The sequence below is a fragment of the Mauremys reevesii genome, linkage group 2 (genome assembly GCF_016161935.1).
Source record: "Mauremys reevesii isolate NIE-2019 linkage group 2, ASM1616193v1, whole genome shotgun sequence".
Taxonomy (NCBI): Eukaryota; Metazoa; Chordata; order Testudines; family Geoemydidae; genus Mauremys; species Mauremys reevesii.
In genome coordinates this window covers 236,924,037-236,942,284 of record NC_052624.1, presented here as the reverse complement: position 1 = coordinate 236,942,284, position 18,248 = coordinate 236,924,037, and the positions used below count along the sequence as shown (strand labels likewise).

Genomic DNA, 18,248 nt, shown 5'->3' with positions numbered 1-18,248 from the left:
TAAACTATGGTTTTAAAGGGGATAAATGGGATGAAAAAATCTTTATGCTATACTTACATATTCACAAAGCAGAACATTACTTTTAACGTTTAAAATACTTTTTCATAGGATCTTTGCCCAACTAATTTCTACTTTGGACCCCACCAGAATTATACATTTCAGTCTAGAATGAGAATAAGATGAATTCTTCAGTTAAAAAAAACCAAAAACCAAAAAAAAAAAACCTAGTCATCTGTAAGGTTTATAGTGCTGTGGAAACTACCCATGAAACAACTGGATGATAAAAAAAGATGCATTTTAATATCCATATAACTGTAGTTCACCTTATCTCAGTTTCATCCAGCAGAAACAATGTCTAACATTAAATCACTGTTCTACTGAAATAAAAGGACAACAGTAAAGCTTGCCTCTTTAAATACATACCAACTTTGATCAGATGGAGCACCATTAAATTCTGTCCATCAAAGCATAGTTCAAAGTTTTCCACACAACTAGCATAATTTAGTTACCTGATATAAAATAGGAAAATATACTCATTTTAAAATAAAAACAAAAGCTGAAAGTATGGGGACCCTCAATTTTTTTAATACAGTACAGTCACACTGGCCTAGCTATGTGTTATGATAAATGCTGTGCATATTTATTCATTGTGACATAGTATTACATCAAATGCAGTGTCCAATGATCAGCTAATTCATTAGGCTAGATGAAGCGAAGGAGTTTAACCTAAAGGTGCAATACCCTCCCCTCCCTCAGAAAGAGGCCTGAAATCATTGGTACAGTATCACAAGTTTAGAAAAAAAGTCCATGGCTACAAAAATTCAAGTTTCAATGCCTCCTCAAAAACTGAAGTAAAGAGTGTTGGGAGCGGAGCATTCTAAATGGTGAACTCAAATGAATATCACTTTGCTTTTGGTTTTGTTTTGTTAAAAATGTTCCATCAAATTAAGCCGCCAAGTTAAACATAATTTAACATTAAACACTAGAAACACCCCAGAAAAATACAAAAGAATTAAAAAAAAATTAGATCATTTGTGTTCATTTTAATGAATAACAATGGGCATAACAGCCTAGTGTCCAATTCATACTGCATAACAAAACTAGCCAAAAGCAGGCATTTATTGTAAATTAACAAAGTCAGATGTCATATACTATTTCTATGACACTCTTTCTCCATTTTGGGGATTCTTTAAGCTTTGTGTTGGACTGAGGTATACGCTGGAGGAAAAAAAGATGGTCAACAGGGAATGCTGCCAACAAAGATACACCTAAAACAGGCAGCAATGCCAGAAAGAATTTAATACATTAAAATTTGCTAAGTGGCAAGGAAAAAAAGTTACTCATATTTGAATCACAATCCACCCAGTATTAATCAATCATTTTTTCCTCGTGTGATTATTCTGCATTTGTTGAAAGAGAAATAGCTTTCTCGCAAATTCAAAATTGTCAAGAAATCAAGTCAGTAAATTAATGCCAATATCTTCTCCAGTGCTTGTCACCTACACCACAGGCTGGCTTAAGCCAACTGATATAAGTCGATTTCATTAGCATGTTGGTATTACCTATACTGCATATATTTAAGTTACTGAGGAGTTTAGACCATTAAGGGTAATGGGGAGGCAAGAGTGGTGTGGAAAAGCCCTATTCTTGGAAATAAGAGCCACTTCTATAGCTGAAACTATGATTGGATTTGGGGAACCTGTCATGTATTTCCATAACAAGATTGTAATTTTCTTCATTCATGTTGAAGGATACATGAATGTGTAACATAATAAGTACAGTTACCATGTCTGAATAGGACCCAAGTAGCTATATCCTATAAATAATAAAAAATACATTTTCTTTTGATAACTGACTAGATGTGAGGACTCTGTATAATTCAACCAAATGGTTGTATGCTGTACAGTCCTGTGCAAATATCATAAAAAATTTAATAATCCTTTTTTGCTATAAGGCTTTGACCCTACAGTTTTCACAGCAACATAACTACCATCCAGCCTGTACCATATTTTGCAAGCCTTCAGTCCATGAACTCAAATTGTCAATCCACAGTATCCAACTGCAGCATCCTTAAACAGTACACCCTCAGTCATCTAAAGGCATACAGACTTCCCCAGATTCATCCCATCGAGACTGGTCATTTTGTTCTTCTACATCATCAACTAACTCTTCATCCGCTTCTCCGACTTCATTTTCCTCATACTCTTCATCCCTAGGGAAGTCTGTGTCCTGCACCTGGTCTACTCCCTCTTGCCCTCCTGGTTGAGATTTATCTGCACAGTCTACACAAACTCCATAGCGTCGAGATCCATGTCTTATTCCAACACTGGCTGCCAGCATGAAGATCTTCTTACACACCATACACTTGTACTTTTTATCCTTTTTATGCACCTGAACAGGAAGAGAAATGTTATTTAGAAGAAACTCACATTTGCAACATTTGGAAAAACTTGCTGAATTTGCATGAATTGTTTGAGGTCAGTTCATGTTTTGAGGTCCTCAAAAGAGTTTTTGATGCAAACTTTGCTAGCCAAAAGCTGAGAAATGAGACGAAAGGGCCTCTGAAGGTTGAGAGGCAATATTTTCACTGTCTTAGCTGTTGCCTGCCTAGAAATTTAGCAGCAGGTTGGGATACGACTGGCTTGATTATTGTCCATTTCACTGCTGTACAGTTTTGTATAGACACTTGAAAACAAAGACACTATAAAGTTATACTGAGTCCTCTTTTCGAAGACTGTCTTTGTTATTCTAAGGGCTATAAACTAAAAATAAATTAGCTTAAATCCTGCATAAATTAATGGCTTGGCCCCTTCATTCCTTAGGAAAGCTTCCCACTTCTCTATGGAGAGTATTTTCAAGACTGAACTCCTTATGCATACAACTGAATTAATATGCGCTGTAACTATTCCATTATTGTTTAAGGATACAATATGAAAATATAGTTTTTCAACAAACAAGTCACTGAAACACAATTTAAAACCAGATGGAAATTAGTCGGAAGGGAGGTATTTCACCATATAACATTTAGGCCTTGATTATAGGGGAATATGTTAACAGTTACAGTGCTGTAATTACACCAGCATAACCACTGTGCGATATTTATAAGAAGAATGTTTTGTTTAGCTTAAATGCCTTCCCATGCAACACAATGTAAACAAAAAAGCCAATCTTATATTGGAATACAAGCGTGCCCACAAGAGGTTATACTGCTATAACTATCTGTTTAAATTCTTAGATTATACTGAAAACGTTTCCTCTGTAGACAAAAATGAAACTGGTACTCAGTCTAAGACAGAGGATAATGAAAAATAAAAATCCATGCAGTTGATACAGTTTCAACCCATGCATAGAATCAGTATAGTTATAAGAAGCACTAGATTTTGTTGTTTTCATAGTTCAGACTCACTAGGCTCTTCTCCCATACCTAGGGCAACAAAACCCATTCCTCAAATGAAATTTTCTTACTGACTAATAGAAACAGCTGCTCACTGCAGTTCAAGTCTTGAGTGGTACTGAAACTACACCACGCCAAAGTCAAGAAGCCCAACAGCGCTTATGGGCTTGAGCTCCCCCTCAATGAGGCCCAAACAACCTAGTGGGGCTTATGGATCTATTCCGATCACACAGAGGGAACCAAGCCCAAATCACCCAGAGAAGTTGCAGACGTTCAAAATGCAATCACACAATCGTCCACCAGTGGTGTCTCATGAGGGTAGTACTTCGAAAAATACCACTATCTTTTTTGCTACCAGTTTGACCCCTGCTTTTGTTGCTTCCCTAAAGCTGAAGTGTTAGTGCACCTAGAGTTTATACATCCTAAGAATTAAAATGAAACTTCATCGGTCTCATTCCTTGTAAACTACATAGAAAATACCAATCAAAATGCCTAGAATATAAACATCTCTGGCTTCTCACATAAAAGCTCATCTTGAAGCGCTGGGATTATCGCCATTTAGATACTCACTAACTTGCCATGTGGGTGTAACTGTTCAATGGCATTTTACATGGAATCAGTGTCAAAGGCAAGTTTTCATTTTCAGCATCAGGTTGAAAACACTGGTTGCCCCACCTTGGATTTTTAAAGTGCATAATACATCATCCCATCAGGTATCAGAGGGGTAGCCGTGTTAGTCTGGACCAGTAAAAGCAGCAAAGAGTCCTGTGGCACCTTATAGACTAACAGACGTTTTGGAGCATGAGCTTCCGTGGGTGAATACCCACTTCGTCGGATGGCCTTTGGATGAACATACCTTCAACTTCAATGAGACACTTGGGAGAAATTGACTAGTGGATGGTCAGTTTGGGCAGAAAATGGTGAAGTAGTAGTACAGAATGAAAGGATGTCATATTCAACTGCTGCCCCATCAAGGGAAGGCTTCTTGTCTACTAAGCCTGTAAAAGGATGCATTTCTGCTCTTATTATTTTCTGTCACTTCCTCAATCCTCCTAAAACATCTGCCCCAAAATACTCATGCCATCAACATGGAAGACCTTGGAAACAAATTTCACGGACAATAGTGCGATTTCCAGATGGGAATTTAAAGAGAAAGATAGTTGTCCTGGAACCAAGTAGACTCAAACTTGGTAAAACAGACACTATTCAAATGTCAAATCTCTTATGAAACTGTTTCTACCAAAGATTAAAGCTCTCAGATGTTTCTTAAAGATGTATACAGAAAATGTTACTTACCAAGGAATGTCTTTTTACATGCTCTCTTCGAGTAAACAGCTTCCCACAGATGTCACAGCTAAAAGATCTCACCCCTGTATGAATGAGCAAGTGTCTCTTTAGTGTTCTTCTGTACTTGGCTACATAATTACAGTGTGGACACTTCAGTTTGTTCATGATTAGAGCAGATGAATCACCTAAAAAAAAAGTCCCAGTGTTCAGTAATGGAACAAAATAAAACATTATCATCCTCGGACACATTCTAGTACAGCTGAAACCGCAAAAGGCTTTTGCGCCATACAGATGTCAAAGTTATCCAGGTCAAAAACAATGTTGCCCAAGGGTCCACTGACATGGTAGGCCCAGTAAGCAGGATTTGACTGTAGGTGCCTATCTAGTAAATATGGACACCCCATGAAGTCTCATTCTCCTACAAAAAGATTCCAGAACCCAAGGACAGACCAAGTCCTTGAAGCTGAGGGAAAAAACCCTGTTTTTATTGGATTTCCTTAAGTATTGTCTCCATAGAACCTCATTTACCCTCCCCTTCTTTCCCTCTAATTCAGAGCTCAGATACAGCTTCTAGAGGTAGAGACAGCAAAGAGTCCTGTGGCACCTTATAGACTAACAGACATTTTTGAGCATGAGGTAGAGAAGAACTGAGGTATCATCAGGAAGTAAGAGAGCTAGTTATACCCATGGGCCAGGGATGGTAGAGCTCAATGGCCATGCACAAATCCAAATTACAAGAAATGTTAAGATACTACACTACTATATCTCTACCCTGATATAAGTCTGTCCTCAGAAGCCAAAAAAAAAAATCTTACCGCATTATAGGTGAAACTGCGTTATATCGACCTTGCTTTGATCCACTGGAGTGCGCAGCCCCGCCTCCCCGGAGTGCTGCTTTACCGCGTTATAGCCAAATTCGTGTTATATCGGGGAAGAGGTGTATGTGACAAAAGGAAAGGAATGGGTCCAATGACTATGGTACAGCTGGACAGAGTAGAACTCAGGAACCATTAAGGGGGATGGCTATTCACCCAAGGAAGATAGGAACACAAGATAAATGCACATGGATTTAACTGCCACCAAAACTTTTAAAACAGGTTTTCTAAGGGCATGTGGCTATGCACAAGATGGATTCTGTGGCGTCAATGTCAGGAAGGAGAAAGCAAAGACTTGTATATGTCTGAACAGAAGGTACTACTGCTCCCTGGGGCAAAGCCTTAATTCATTTGCACCATGGATTTTAAGTATTTGTAGTCTTCAAAAATTTGGCTTTCAATAGCGGAGCACTCACATTTGCTGCATCTAACAGACTCGTAACGTTAACTAACTTATTTCAATTCTAGTCAGCTTTAAGAAATCTTATTCCAGAACTGACTGAACCTGTACTCTTATGCATCCCGGCAGAGGTAGTCAGTAGGCAGACTGCAGACCAAATTCAGACCTTCAGACAGACACTTTTAAATGGACTGCAAAATCTTTTTATTTACTTATTACCATTATTATTGTTGTAGTGTGAAATTTTTTTTGGTTAAGGTCCTGACTCCAGAGAAACAACTGACTACCCCTGCATCGAGGTATTACGTGTTTAAAAGGCAAAAAGACAGCCTCTTAGAAAAGAGTCCCATGATAATTTTTGTTGGGGGTATTTTTAATTTAAAAATCTAATACTAATGTATAAGGCTATGATTTAGTCACGTAGGACCTCTGCAACAACTTCTGCTTCAGCTGTCAGCAGCTGAAGCAGGGTCTGGAGGCAGGATTGTGCACCCCTGCCTGGCTGCAACAGCTCGTAACTGCAAGCTGGATATTTGGAATCAGGACCCTGCAGCCCCTGCCCTGTAGTTTGCAGGGGGTGGAGGGACTGCAGTCGGGGCTGTGCACCCCTGTCCCGCAACCAGCTCTGGAGCAGGTGCTGTGCACCCCCTGCTGTGCCCCACAGCTTCCACTGGGGTTGCTCATACCCAGCCCCATGGCAGGAGCTGCAGCGGGGGCTGTGCGCCCCTGCCCCGCAGCATCCCAGGGCCCTGCCCACTGCGCCCCCCTCTACGGCCAGCTCCAGAACTGGGGCTGTGCTTCTGCCAGGGGCTGCAGCTGGGAGCATGCATGCCCTTGTCCCGCAGCGTCCCAGGACCGTACACCACCCCTAGCTGTGGCAGCTCCAGGGCTGGGGCTGCGCATCCCTTGCTGCCCTCCAGCCCCATGGCTTCCGCCAGGGTTGCATGCCCCAGCCCCATGGCGGGAGCTGCGCACTCCTGTCCCACAGTGCCCCTGGGCCATGCACCCCCCTCCTGAATGCGGCCGAGGCTTGGGGGGGCGCCTGCAGCTGGGACCATGCACACATCCCCACAGCTGTATCTATCTCTGGAGCAGGAGCTGTACACACACCCCTGAGGCTGTGCCCCCCGCTGCAGCAGCTTTGGCATGTCATTCTTCCCCCCCACCCCCCAACGGGACTCCATTTCTCCTCCCTATTTAGCCCTGCCCCTGGCTATTTTTAGTAAAGTCACAAGTTCCATGAATTATTGTTTATTGCCTGTGACCTGCCCATGACTTTTACAAAAAATAACCGTGACACAATCTTAGCCTTACTTATGTATGCCCACAAGGGTCGGAGGGGGGGAGGCTGATACAAAACTGAAGCGTAACATTAAGACCCTGTATGAACTATTATGTTGAGGAAGTTTCTCCTAGTAGATAAAATATTGGACTGGGACTTAAGGGACCTGTGTTCTTTTTCCAGCTCTGCCACTGGCATGCTGGCAAGTGACCGTGGGCATGTCATTTCACCTTCTTTTGCCTCAGTTCCCCACCTATGAGTGTCAGGATATTATTATCCTTCCTTCATAAAGCACTGAGTTCTGATAAGGGATACAGGGCTAGATATTACTACCCACTCCTGTATGTTCCTAAAATAGCTTCTTTATTGAGAAATGGTGTGTTTTATCATTGTTTGTTACATGACAGTGCTTTGTATATTCTCAAAATCTTCAGAGAATGTCTACAACTAACCCCCTAGCTAGATCTTATACAGTGGGAGCGATTGGGGGAGGGGGGAAAAGAGAAGAGAGGTTACTCCCAGAAGGGCAAGACCACCCAACATGGGTCTCAAGAGAAGATGCTTTTAGCCATGCTGAAAGGAAATATGAATTGCGCTAACCAAAACTTAGTATGTTGAGTGATAATTTTCAGCGTTAAGCATTACATATTTGAAGATCAAATTTATTTTATCTGTATGCTAATCCATCTATCCTAAATTGATAGTAAGAGCCTAATCTCAAAACACCCACACACACCGAACTGGCTATAGTTTGCTTTGGGAAAAGCTACTGTGACATTGTCAATGAGAAAGTTTGCTATAACCCAGGATTTTTTAAAATGTTTCATACAACAAGAATAAACTCAAGGAAGTCAGACTAGATTACCACAGCAGTCCCTTCGGCCATATAATCTATACGATCATTAAACAGTACAAGAAACTGGACCCCCCCAAAAAAGAGGGCTATGAAGGGGAAAAAAATTTACTTGCCATTTTCCCAAGCTTCTTTTGGCCAAGATTCCGGCAACAGTCCATACTTGAAGTCATTTGAAGTACCCGGCAACAGTCCATACTTGAAATCATTTGAAGTACCCGGCAACAGTCCATACTTGAAATCATTTGAAGTACCTGTTACAAGAAATGTTCTTTTAACTTGATTCAGACAAAATTCTACAGAAGAGAATTCTCTAAACAGTTATATTTTTAAACAAACTCTTCAAGAAGCCTTATGACTAACTTGTGATATTCGGCAAATTGCAGATTCTGCAATATTAGGCTTCCACTGCAATTTTGACTACAAGCACAAGCCACAATTTTTTTTTGACAATCTCGCAATTCAAGTAGGGCCTTATTTATGAATTGATTACTCTGATAGCCTCTTATAAGTAAGCATTAACTAATTTCACCAAAATGTGGGATTTTTAGACCATAGCCCTGGGCAATTTCATCCTCTCCATGTTGACAGATTCTCCCTCAATAACATTAGCTATGCTGATAAATACTGACAGCATAGTTGCATGTACACAAGCACTTTTGCCAACACCGATGTTGAGCAGAAAGCACAATTTTTTCCTCATTCCCAGCCAACATAGCAATGCTGGCAAGCCTGTGTAATGCACACCATGCCTTATACTAGTAGACAGGTGATTTAAACAGGTGTAACTTATTTCTGTAAGTCTACTGTGATAAGTGCCTTTATTTGCACTATAACTACATGCATAATGGGAGTTGTACAGCCTTAATTATACCCAGTTTCAAACAAACATACTTAAAGCAGTACAAAAAAAACCTGATCAGTCCTTTGTCCCATCCAGTCTCTAAAATTGTACATTTGTGAAAAGTTTTATTAAAAAAACTTCCTTATGCAAGTCAAATTTAAAGGAATATGGTCTACTTAACACACTTATTGAATTTCATCCTATTCTCATACTACTTTTTCTTATATCTATTATATAGCAACAGGAGTTTTTTTTTTTTTAATTTTAATTTTTTTTTAAAAAGCTGATTAAATCCACCCACCCAACAAGAGATCCAGGATTAAGTGTAGAAGCTGGAGATTGTAGTCATTAAGAATGGTTAAAAGTTTTAAAGTTGAATCTCCCTTTAAAAATGTTATAAATAAGGAGCAGTTCTGTTGAACCTCAATGAGGATTGCAATTCTATTTTTGGTTTCTAAATCTAAACCCTAGTCCATACATACACACAAAAAAAGCCATATACCTAGTATCTACAGAATGTGTAAGAGAAAGCCTTGAAATACAGGCTCCATCACAAAACAAAATTTTCTGCATTTTGTATCATTCTTCTCTTCCCCCACTCAACTCATGTTGTCGCTCCTTCCTCTCTCTCCTGGCTTGACTTTAGTTTGTTTTATTCTTCTTCTAGCTACCAATGATTGAAAAAACTACACACTTAGAAACCATCATGCCTAGAAGCCATATATTGTGGTGATCCTCTAGCAACTAACTGGGTATAGGCCCCTTATCTATATGTTTCTTTAGTCAGGCATAAAGGGAACAAATCTTTTACTAAGGGCACATCATGCTGGCATTGGCAGCACTGCACACCATTCTGATACACAAAAATAGATATATTTTAGACTGAATTCTGATGGGCAGCCACATCATTCCTACCCTTCTCCTGTGCCTGTTCTTCGCTGGTGATGGGTGTTTTAAATCTGGAGGCTTGTAATCCTGTCCTACCCTCTTTTGTCGGGTGTTAAGTCTTGAGCAGAATGGGAATAGCTATGTCTGCACTTTTGTAAATTCCAGCTAACAAATCCATTTGCAGGTAGGGGGTGCACACGATATAAGAAGTTCTGCCATGCTTTGCCAGTGCTACAGCAGCAGGAGTGACAGTATACTTTCTTCCTGCTGGGCAAGATAGGCGCAGAAGTATCCAACATACATCAATTTTTCCACTACTACTGTACAGTGAACATCTCCTCACCATCAGATCGTATGCATCAGTTTTACCCTGCTGCTTAAACAGCATTATGGCTGGCAGTGGTAATTGCATGGGAAGACAGCTCAAAGGGAGCCCAAATGAAGTTAACAGGTGTCTGGAAAAACTGTCATGCAGCTGGGTAGCCAGCTGCCAGCTATAGTCCATGTGGGATCATTCATGCAACTGACCCTCAGCAGCTCAGTCTCAGTGATCACAAAGCCTCAGATCCCAATGAGTAAGAACAGGAAATTATTCTCCCTCTGCCCACAGGATTTGTTCCAAGGTTGTTGAGGGTTTGTTTGGGGTTTGGTTTTCTTTTTTTTTTTTTTGGGGGGAGAGGGGGAAGAAGAGGATGGGAGGGGGAAAAAGAAGAAGAGGAGAATTCCAATATTTTAGCTCTCATGCCTGATTGTTGGAGGGGAAGTAGTGACAACCTAAACTTTCCTTTGATTCCTGGGAGCTGAGTGGAGAAAGAATGAGGGGGGAAAGTTACTGTAAGGAAGTTACTTAGCTCATACCAGATCATTCTTATGTCCATGCTCCCACACAAAAAAGCTAGTGAGAACTCCCTCAGCTTGAAGATTATATTGTTGATTCCAGTACAGGCATTTCACAATAGCTCATGTAATGAAACAAGAGACACACATAGGGTATCTAACTGCTTATTCCTTTTGAATAGGTCAAATTCCCATATATACACAAAGTCCTCCCTTTGTGGTGAAGAGTATGGATGAAGGATGATCTGTTATACCCCACTCTTGGGAATTAAAAATCTCCAGGTCTCTATTTAAAAAAATAATTTAAAAAAAAATCAAGGAACTGGAACGGATACTGAGGACAGGTAAGCACTTTAAACAGAAAGGATGAGATTATTATAATGCTCTTAGTCTTAAAGAAAAAACTAAAGAAAACCAACAGTGGCATCCAAAAAGGAGAAAAAGATTAAGCACTAAACAAAGCTTTGTGATCAAAAATTTTAGCAACCCTAAGCAAAAAAACCCCATATCTGCAATGTTGATAATCAAACCGTCTCTCGATGTAGTGTTTACACTACAACAACTGCCTTGCAAAGAGATGAGAACAGACTAAAGTTGTGTTGCAGCAGATTAAAGATTTATGATGGACATGATTATATCTCAAAAAAATGCGGCAGATAGGGTAACTTGAAATCAGACGTATCAGTTTTCATCTTCTATATAGACAGACATCCTCAGTTGTGTTAGAGAACCATTAAAACTTCTGATATCACCAGATATGGAGAGAGACTTTTGGAAGATATAGTGGGCAACCAGAACACTGAAAGGATAGAGAACTATATTTGCCTCAGCCAATAAGCAGCAATTAGGATTCTTACTGCTACTAACACAGTAGCGCCCAGACCCCTACACAACAAGGAACAGGGTCACTTGGTACAAGGTGTGCCACAAAGTATTTAGTAGGTGGTAACTGCCCAAAGATTTTACATCATGTTTAACACAAGAGGAAATAAGTGGGTAGCAGACAAGAAAGGCGAGACAGGCAACATTATGCACCCAGAGCAGTCACTATTCCAGTTAAAATGAACTATGCAAACAGCAAATGAGTTAAATGAAGAGGCAACTTACCTAGCAGCTATCAGTTACAGTTTACTGTAGATATCATGGAGGTGGTTTTTTGAAAGTGACTTAGAAGTAGTTTAATGAGAGAGTCAATAACAATATTATATGCATTAAAGCCATTTGGAGAGGGGAGACAGAGGCTAGCTTTGTTGATGGAACAACACAGTAAAGATACAAGAAAGGACAGAACAATGAGGAGTCCTTGTGGCACCTTAGAGACTAACAAATTTATTTGGGCATAAGCTTTCGTGGGCTTTAACTCACTTCATCAGATGCATGGAGTGGAGAACACAGTAAGCAGGTATAAATATACAGCACATGCAAAGATGGGAGTTGCCTTACCAAGTGTGTGTGTGTGTGGGGGGCTGGCTAGGGAGGGGGGGGCAGTGCTAATGAGGCCAATTCAATTAGGGTGGATTTGGCCCATTCCCAACAGTTGACAAGAAGGGGTGAATATTAACAGGGGGGAAATTATTTTGTGGTGCTAACGGAGGCCAATTCAATACTCCCATCTTTTCATGTGCTGTATATTTATACCTGCTACCCCTCTGAAAGAAAGGATAGGTAACAGCTAAACTGGAGGGCCTAAACAGCATAAAAGACCAGAAGTTTGATACAGTGGAGAAGGGGAGAGTCAGATACTGGGGGGGGGAGGGAAGGGGTGACATGGTCAAAAGCAAAAGGTCAGGAAAGCTACTTTTAATCAAACAGCTTTTTTTTTTTTTAATAGACCTAAGGAGGAGAGATGGATGTCAGGAAAGCCAGAGAGAAGGAGTTTGCTGCAGTTAAAATAAGAGAAATTCCTAGATGATGAATGCCAGAAAGGGTCAGAACTTTGGAGTGTTGTGAAGGAACAAAAGGCAAGCTACTGATGCAGACAGTGTCAAGCATAGAGTTGAAAACATCCCAGTTATGTGCTATAGTAGCAGATAAAATGGCATTGTCAGGGACAGAGATCTGGATGGAGGGTAGGGGGGAGAAGAGAAGAGGAAAGAATGGAGGTCACATTGGTGTTTGGCTGGAACATTAGTTCTGATCATGAAGCCTGTGTCTCAAAGGTTGGTAAGGATTTTTGTACTAGAGGTAGTGTAGCAAAGGAATGTATGTAACCCATCTCTAGTGGACAGAAGAAATCTTGCCAGTCCAATCTTTCTGGTGTCAGGTGTAGAGCAATTCTAGGTTGTTATAAACCAGCAGTAGGCAACCTGCAGCACGCAAGCTGATTTGCAGTGGCACCTCACACTGCCCAGTTCCTGGCCACCAGTCCAGGGGGCTCTGCATTTTAATTTAATTTTAAATGAAGCTTCTTAAACATTTTTAAAACCTTATATAGTAAACTATTGTATGTAAAGTAAATAACTAAAGACTTACAGAAAAAGACCTCCTAAAAACGTTAAAATGTATTGGCACATGAAACCTAAATAAATGAAGACTCGGCACACCACTTCTGAAAGGTTGCCGACCCATTATAAACAATTTATTTTTTTTTAGCGAATGGGGACACAGTAACCCCCCCTCCCCCCCACACACTACACTGATTCACTACCCCAAATAAGAGTTCATGTAGCTCTGTCACAAATTGGCTTCAGTCAGTGATCAAGTTTTGCTATCAAGCAAACTAGGAAAATCTATAGAATACTGCTTAGTCTCAAGATTTCCTGGCACAGTTAGTCTGTTTATTTAGAAGACTGTGACCTTACCATCCATCTAAATCAGGACCAGCTTGAGATTACCTGAAGCTCCTCAGTGCATTCAGGACCATCCAGAACATGCAGATGTTCCTGGCAAATCAAATGCCCTAGCCATCTTTTAGACCATAAAGTTTCCCTAGTCCAGAGTTATGGGTCAGTGTAGCTTTTGACAGAAAGGATTTATTTTAAAGCATGTAAACCCGGGAAGTGAAGAACTTCCCCGAGAAGGACTCTAAAGAGCCCTTTTGGAGGCAATTCAACAGAAGAATTTCTATGAAGCAAAGATTCCATATCCCAACAGCGCAGAGCCTTTTGATGTACAAGACTCTAAATATCCCTTTAAGAGAGGTCCTCTAAGGCAGACACCACAGACTTGCTAGTCTTTCTGAAACCTTTAGAAGACCAAGAAGCTTTTGCTGTTTGTATTTAGGAGGCTTGCGTCCCTTGACCCTTGTGTGAAGAGAAAGGCCAAACACCCAGATTCTGAATATATTAAGTACTATTTAACCTCTTTGGTCAAAGATAACTGGACAACAAACCCAAGGAAACAGTGGATGGCTTCCATTTTCTTAGTCTTTGAGGGAAGCCACCCTTTTTCTTTTGGGAGAAAAATGGTATCTCCCATAACATGGCAAATCGCCATGCTTTTATTGAGCCCCTAAGAAGGGCTTATGAACAGTGCAGTCACGAGTGTCTTCCAGCATCACAGCCGGAGAAGAGATGCTGTTGCTACCATTTACTAACAAACTAATACCAATGCCCAATATCTGGTAGCCTCAGTACCCTCATGTACTACCTCGTTGAATTAACCTTGGCTCCCTATGGAAACTATCATCCACACAAGTGTCCTTCTACAGTTGAATTGGTATTTATCCATGAATAGGAATGTGACAGATAAAGATTGGTATAACCTTTTGGCCAAAGAGTGGATTTATGTTGAAACAAACAGTGCATTGGACCTGGGCCCCCAATGACAAGGCCCCCCCACAAAATACAGGACAAACGTATGACAACCTGCCCCTGAATCTGGGCTGGCAGCGCAGCAGGGCTCAGGCAGGCAGGCTGAACTGGTGGCCCCATGCCACTCCCAGAGGCGTCCGACTGCTAGCATGGCTCTGCACGCCCCTGGAGGGAGGGAGGTGGCTCTGCACGCTGCTCCCCCCTGGGCAGCACACAGAGACCCGATGCCCCCCTCCCCTCAAGGGGCATGCAGAGATGTGCCAGCAGCAGGGCTAAGGTGGCTCCCTGCCCCCCACCCCGGCACCACTCTCAGAAGCAGCTTGCATGTCCATGTGGCCCCTGGGGGGGGCTGTGTCTCCAGGTGCTGCCCCTGCACCCAGCGCCAACTCTACAGCTCCCTTTGGCTGCAGCTCCTGGCCAATGAGAGCTGGGGGGGGGGGTTGCGCCTGCGGGCAGCAGTGCGTGGAGATCCTCTGCCCCTGAGCCGCTGCCATAGGGGTGTGCGCACTGGTTGCTTTGGGAGCCACATAACCTGAGGTAAGTACAACCCCCCTGCGCCCTCCCACACCCCAACCCCAAGGCTGCACCCTGCACTCAAACTTCCTCCCATAGCCTGAACCCCTCACCCCCTCCACCCAACCCCATCCCAGAGCCTGCATCCAAACTTCCTCCCAGAGCCTGCCCCCTGCACCCCAACCCCTTGCCCCAATCAAGGGGCCTCACTATTTTCATTTACATCCCATTACTTCTAATATAGAAGGAGGATGAAGAAAAAAAAGAATGAAAAACAGAGGGGAGGGGAAGAACGCTCTTTTTCTTGGCTGGGTCCTGAGGAGCCCCCCCAAAAAATGAAGCTGTGCACAGGGCCCCACTAACTCTAAAATCCGCCACTGCTTTTGGCTGACAATATATTAGCATATGAAGTCAGAAGTGTGGCTGGCCAATATTGCCTCTGGTCATGGCAACATTCACCACCAGGCTCTCTTACACAAGATACAGCTGATGGATTTCCTAAGCAGAAGATACTTTCATCTACTCCTTTGAACAATCAGATCAATGGATTGTGCATGAGGTTATGGGTCATCTGTGCTACCTTTCATCCCAAGACTGTCATGTACTATATCAGCTCTAGGGCCAGCGAGCATAAAGGCTGCCAGAGCACATTATTTCATACAAGTTTTTATACCAGGCTCATTAGCACAATATCTGAGTACCTTTCAGTAATGCACTAAGCAACATGACTATCATGTTTGTTCGCTAATTCTCCCCAGGGAGAAGTGTAAGCAGTGGAGTGTTTTGTTCACATGCACAAGCCATTTTCTCTGGTGCACATTCCCTATATGTACCCGTTTACAGAGCAAGATCAAATCAAACTTATTAAAGATTGCTCTCCCAACTTAGAACTCAGTTGCTGCACACTAGATCAGGTGGCTCTATTTGGTGAGCAGTGTCGGTTTAAATCAGAAGCGTGCACGCAAGTTAAAAACAGTCCAAGTCTATTCACCAGCCCTTTTTTCCTGAGAACTCTCTGGGCCGGGATCAAATGATCCCAAAATTTGCACCACTGAAGCCTACTTTGCACCCCAATGAGGCATACCACTTTTCAAGACAACTGAGTATGCATATGGAGTTTAGACCACTTTGAAATGTCAGCTCTTAATATGGGAGCTTGGCCACGAGCTGTATCCCATAACGCTTTGGACTGGACTGTCCCGTGCCACTCAAGCAGCATAAAGGGGACAGAAGCCACCCTAAAGTTCCCTGCTGGGTACATCCCCAGAGGAGATGTGGCAGTAGTGCCAGCATGTGGAAAGTTAAGAGCAAGGAAAAAGTATTTTAAGTGCATTACACTGCACTTATTTTCAGCTCAAATATGACATCCGGGACCACTGCAGCTAGCACAGGGAACATTTTCAACTCTCAACCAAGTACAAATACACCGACCCGCACTAGAACTCATGTCTATAAAGGGTGAATTTGCATATAATGTGGTCGCGACCATGGATCCCAAATTTCTTTAATTGCAATTCATTTTAATGTGGTCCCCACAAATTTCTCACAAAAAGCTATTACAGGAAGTTAAGCACTCATTGGGGTAAGGAGCAAAATGCTAAAGTGAACTGAAAACTAGCTGGGAGAACAATAGGATAAGTAGATGGTTTGTTTTCAACATGGCAAGAGGTTAATTGCAATATTCAACCTTGGAGCATCTTAAGACTGGTACTGTTTAAAATATTTATTGATTATCTAAAGGAGGAGTGAACAATGAGGTAGAAACATTTAAAGATGACCAAGTTATTTTGGTTAGTGCAGTTAAGACTAGCGACGGCTTTAGAGGGACTTAGAAGGGCTGAATAAGTAAGTAGTATAATGGCAGATCAAATTCAATGTTTTTCCAATGCACATTACCTCACATTTGTGGAATAATTTGAATTCTCAAACTAACTACTCAGGGCAGAGTTGGGGTGAAGAGAGGAAAAAAGGACAGACATCCTTGTGGGCAGCTGAAATAAAAAAAGTCTGCTCATTGTGCAGCAGCAGTTGATAAAGCAAACAAAATATGTATTCGTATATGCACATAAAAATGGGATGAAAGATACTGAAAACTTATGCCAGGAAATACTTTTAATAAAACCCACTCAAACTTCCTTCAGTAGCATGGGTTCTATTGCTCTTTCTGGAAAAAAGATTTCTAGCAAACTCTTTACTGGTTACTAGCTGGGAACTTTGACACAAGAGTCCATTCTCATTCTGAGCGAAGTCACTAAGCATGGTCTACCTGAAGGTGACACTACAAAGCAGACTCAGCAGGATCTGAGAATCGAGAATAAAAATGTGCTTGTTGAATTCCCTAATATCAAGCAAGCAATGTTGCTGTTCTCCCTCATTCCGGCAATACAAAGGGAATGGAAGTCGTCCACAGCTGGGCATTTGTGGGTATCCTAATATGTGGAAAGCCCGTAACAGCACAGATCCAGCATAACTGGCTCCTACACACCCCAGTGCAGTGCCCTGAACAGAGGATAGGTTGGAGCAAGGAGAGGAATAGTTTGAGCAGGCTGTGCTTCAGCTATTCCCATCTGGCATATGGTTGCTTAGGGACCATTACTAGCTGAAACTAATTGGAGCTGCTATGGGCTGGACAGACAATTTGAGACCTATAGCTCACTGATTCTCAGCTTCTTTACCCTTTTCTTAGGTTGCCCTATCTGGCTGGATGAGGAAGGAGAAGCTCTTTTTTTGCAAGGTCAATCCTTTAAATGTAGGCAGGGTCAGTCAAGTTCCTATTCTGTTCACCATGAAGCACCTGCAGCCCAACAAGGAAGCAGACAACAGGGCATCCAAAGCAACTCTCCTCCCTCATGTAATACAGCAGGCAGCCACCTGGGGAGCTACTAAGGAGCCGTTCAGAACACTACTAGCTCACATTACAACTACTCCTGAGAAATGGCATGCTGCTGGAGGTGATCCCATCCAACACTAGCCCATACCAATGCGACTGGCACACCACACCACCCACACACCACACTGCAAGTGTGGCTCAAGGAACACACTTTCAATTCATAATAAAAGTGAAACATCTCTTCAAGGGCCATAGGTTGAACACCACTGGTGTGAAGTCAAAATGCAACTTCTCTATACACTGAACAAAGGGATGATCATTCAAAAGGTAAGTCACTAGCAGACATCAACCTTCCCACTGCAGGAGAGCATCTGGCCAGGCAATTAAACTCAGTTATTTTCAAGTTAAAAGCCAACTGCTGATTTTAAAGCATCATACAGACTAAGTTACACACGGTGGATAGTTGAAATGTGCTAGCCAAGAGAATATACAA

At 41.9% G+C, this 18,248-nt stretch overlaps 1 protein-coding gene across 2 annotated transcripts in view; it reads right to left on the bottom strand.

Moving 5' to 3' along the window:
* Positions 1 to 278: 278 nt before the first annotated feature.
* The window catches only part of ZBTB10 (zinc finger and BTB domain containing 10), a 40,829-nt gene continuing 22,859 nt past the window's right edge, over positions 279 to 18,248 (bottom strand). For both annotated transcript variants that reach the window (XM_039524615.1, XM_039524614.1), the window contains 3 exons: positions 8,208 to 8,345; positions 4,691 to 4,866; positions 279 to 2,391 (listed from right to left, as the gene is read on the bottom strand). In XM_039524615.1, the coding sequence (XP_039380549.1) occupies positions 2,086 to 2,391; positions 4,691 to 4,866; positions 8,208 to 8,345 (620 nt within the window). In that variant the 3' untranslated portion in view covers positions 279 to 2,085. The remainder of the gene's footprint in view (positions 2,392 to 4,690; positions 4,867 to 8,207; positions 8,346 to 18,248) is intronic.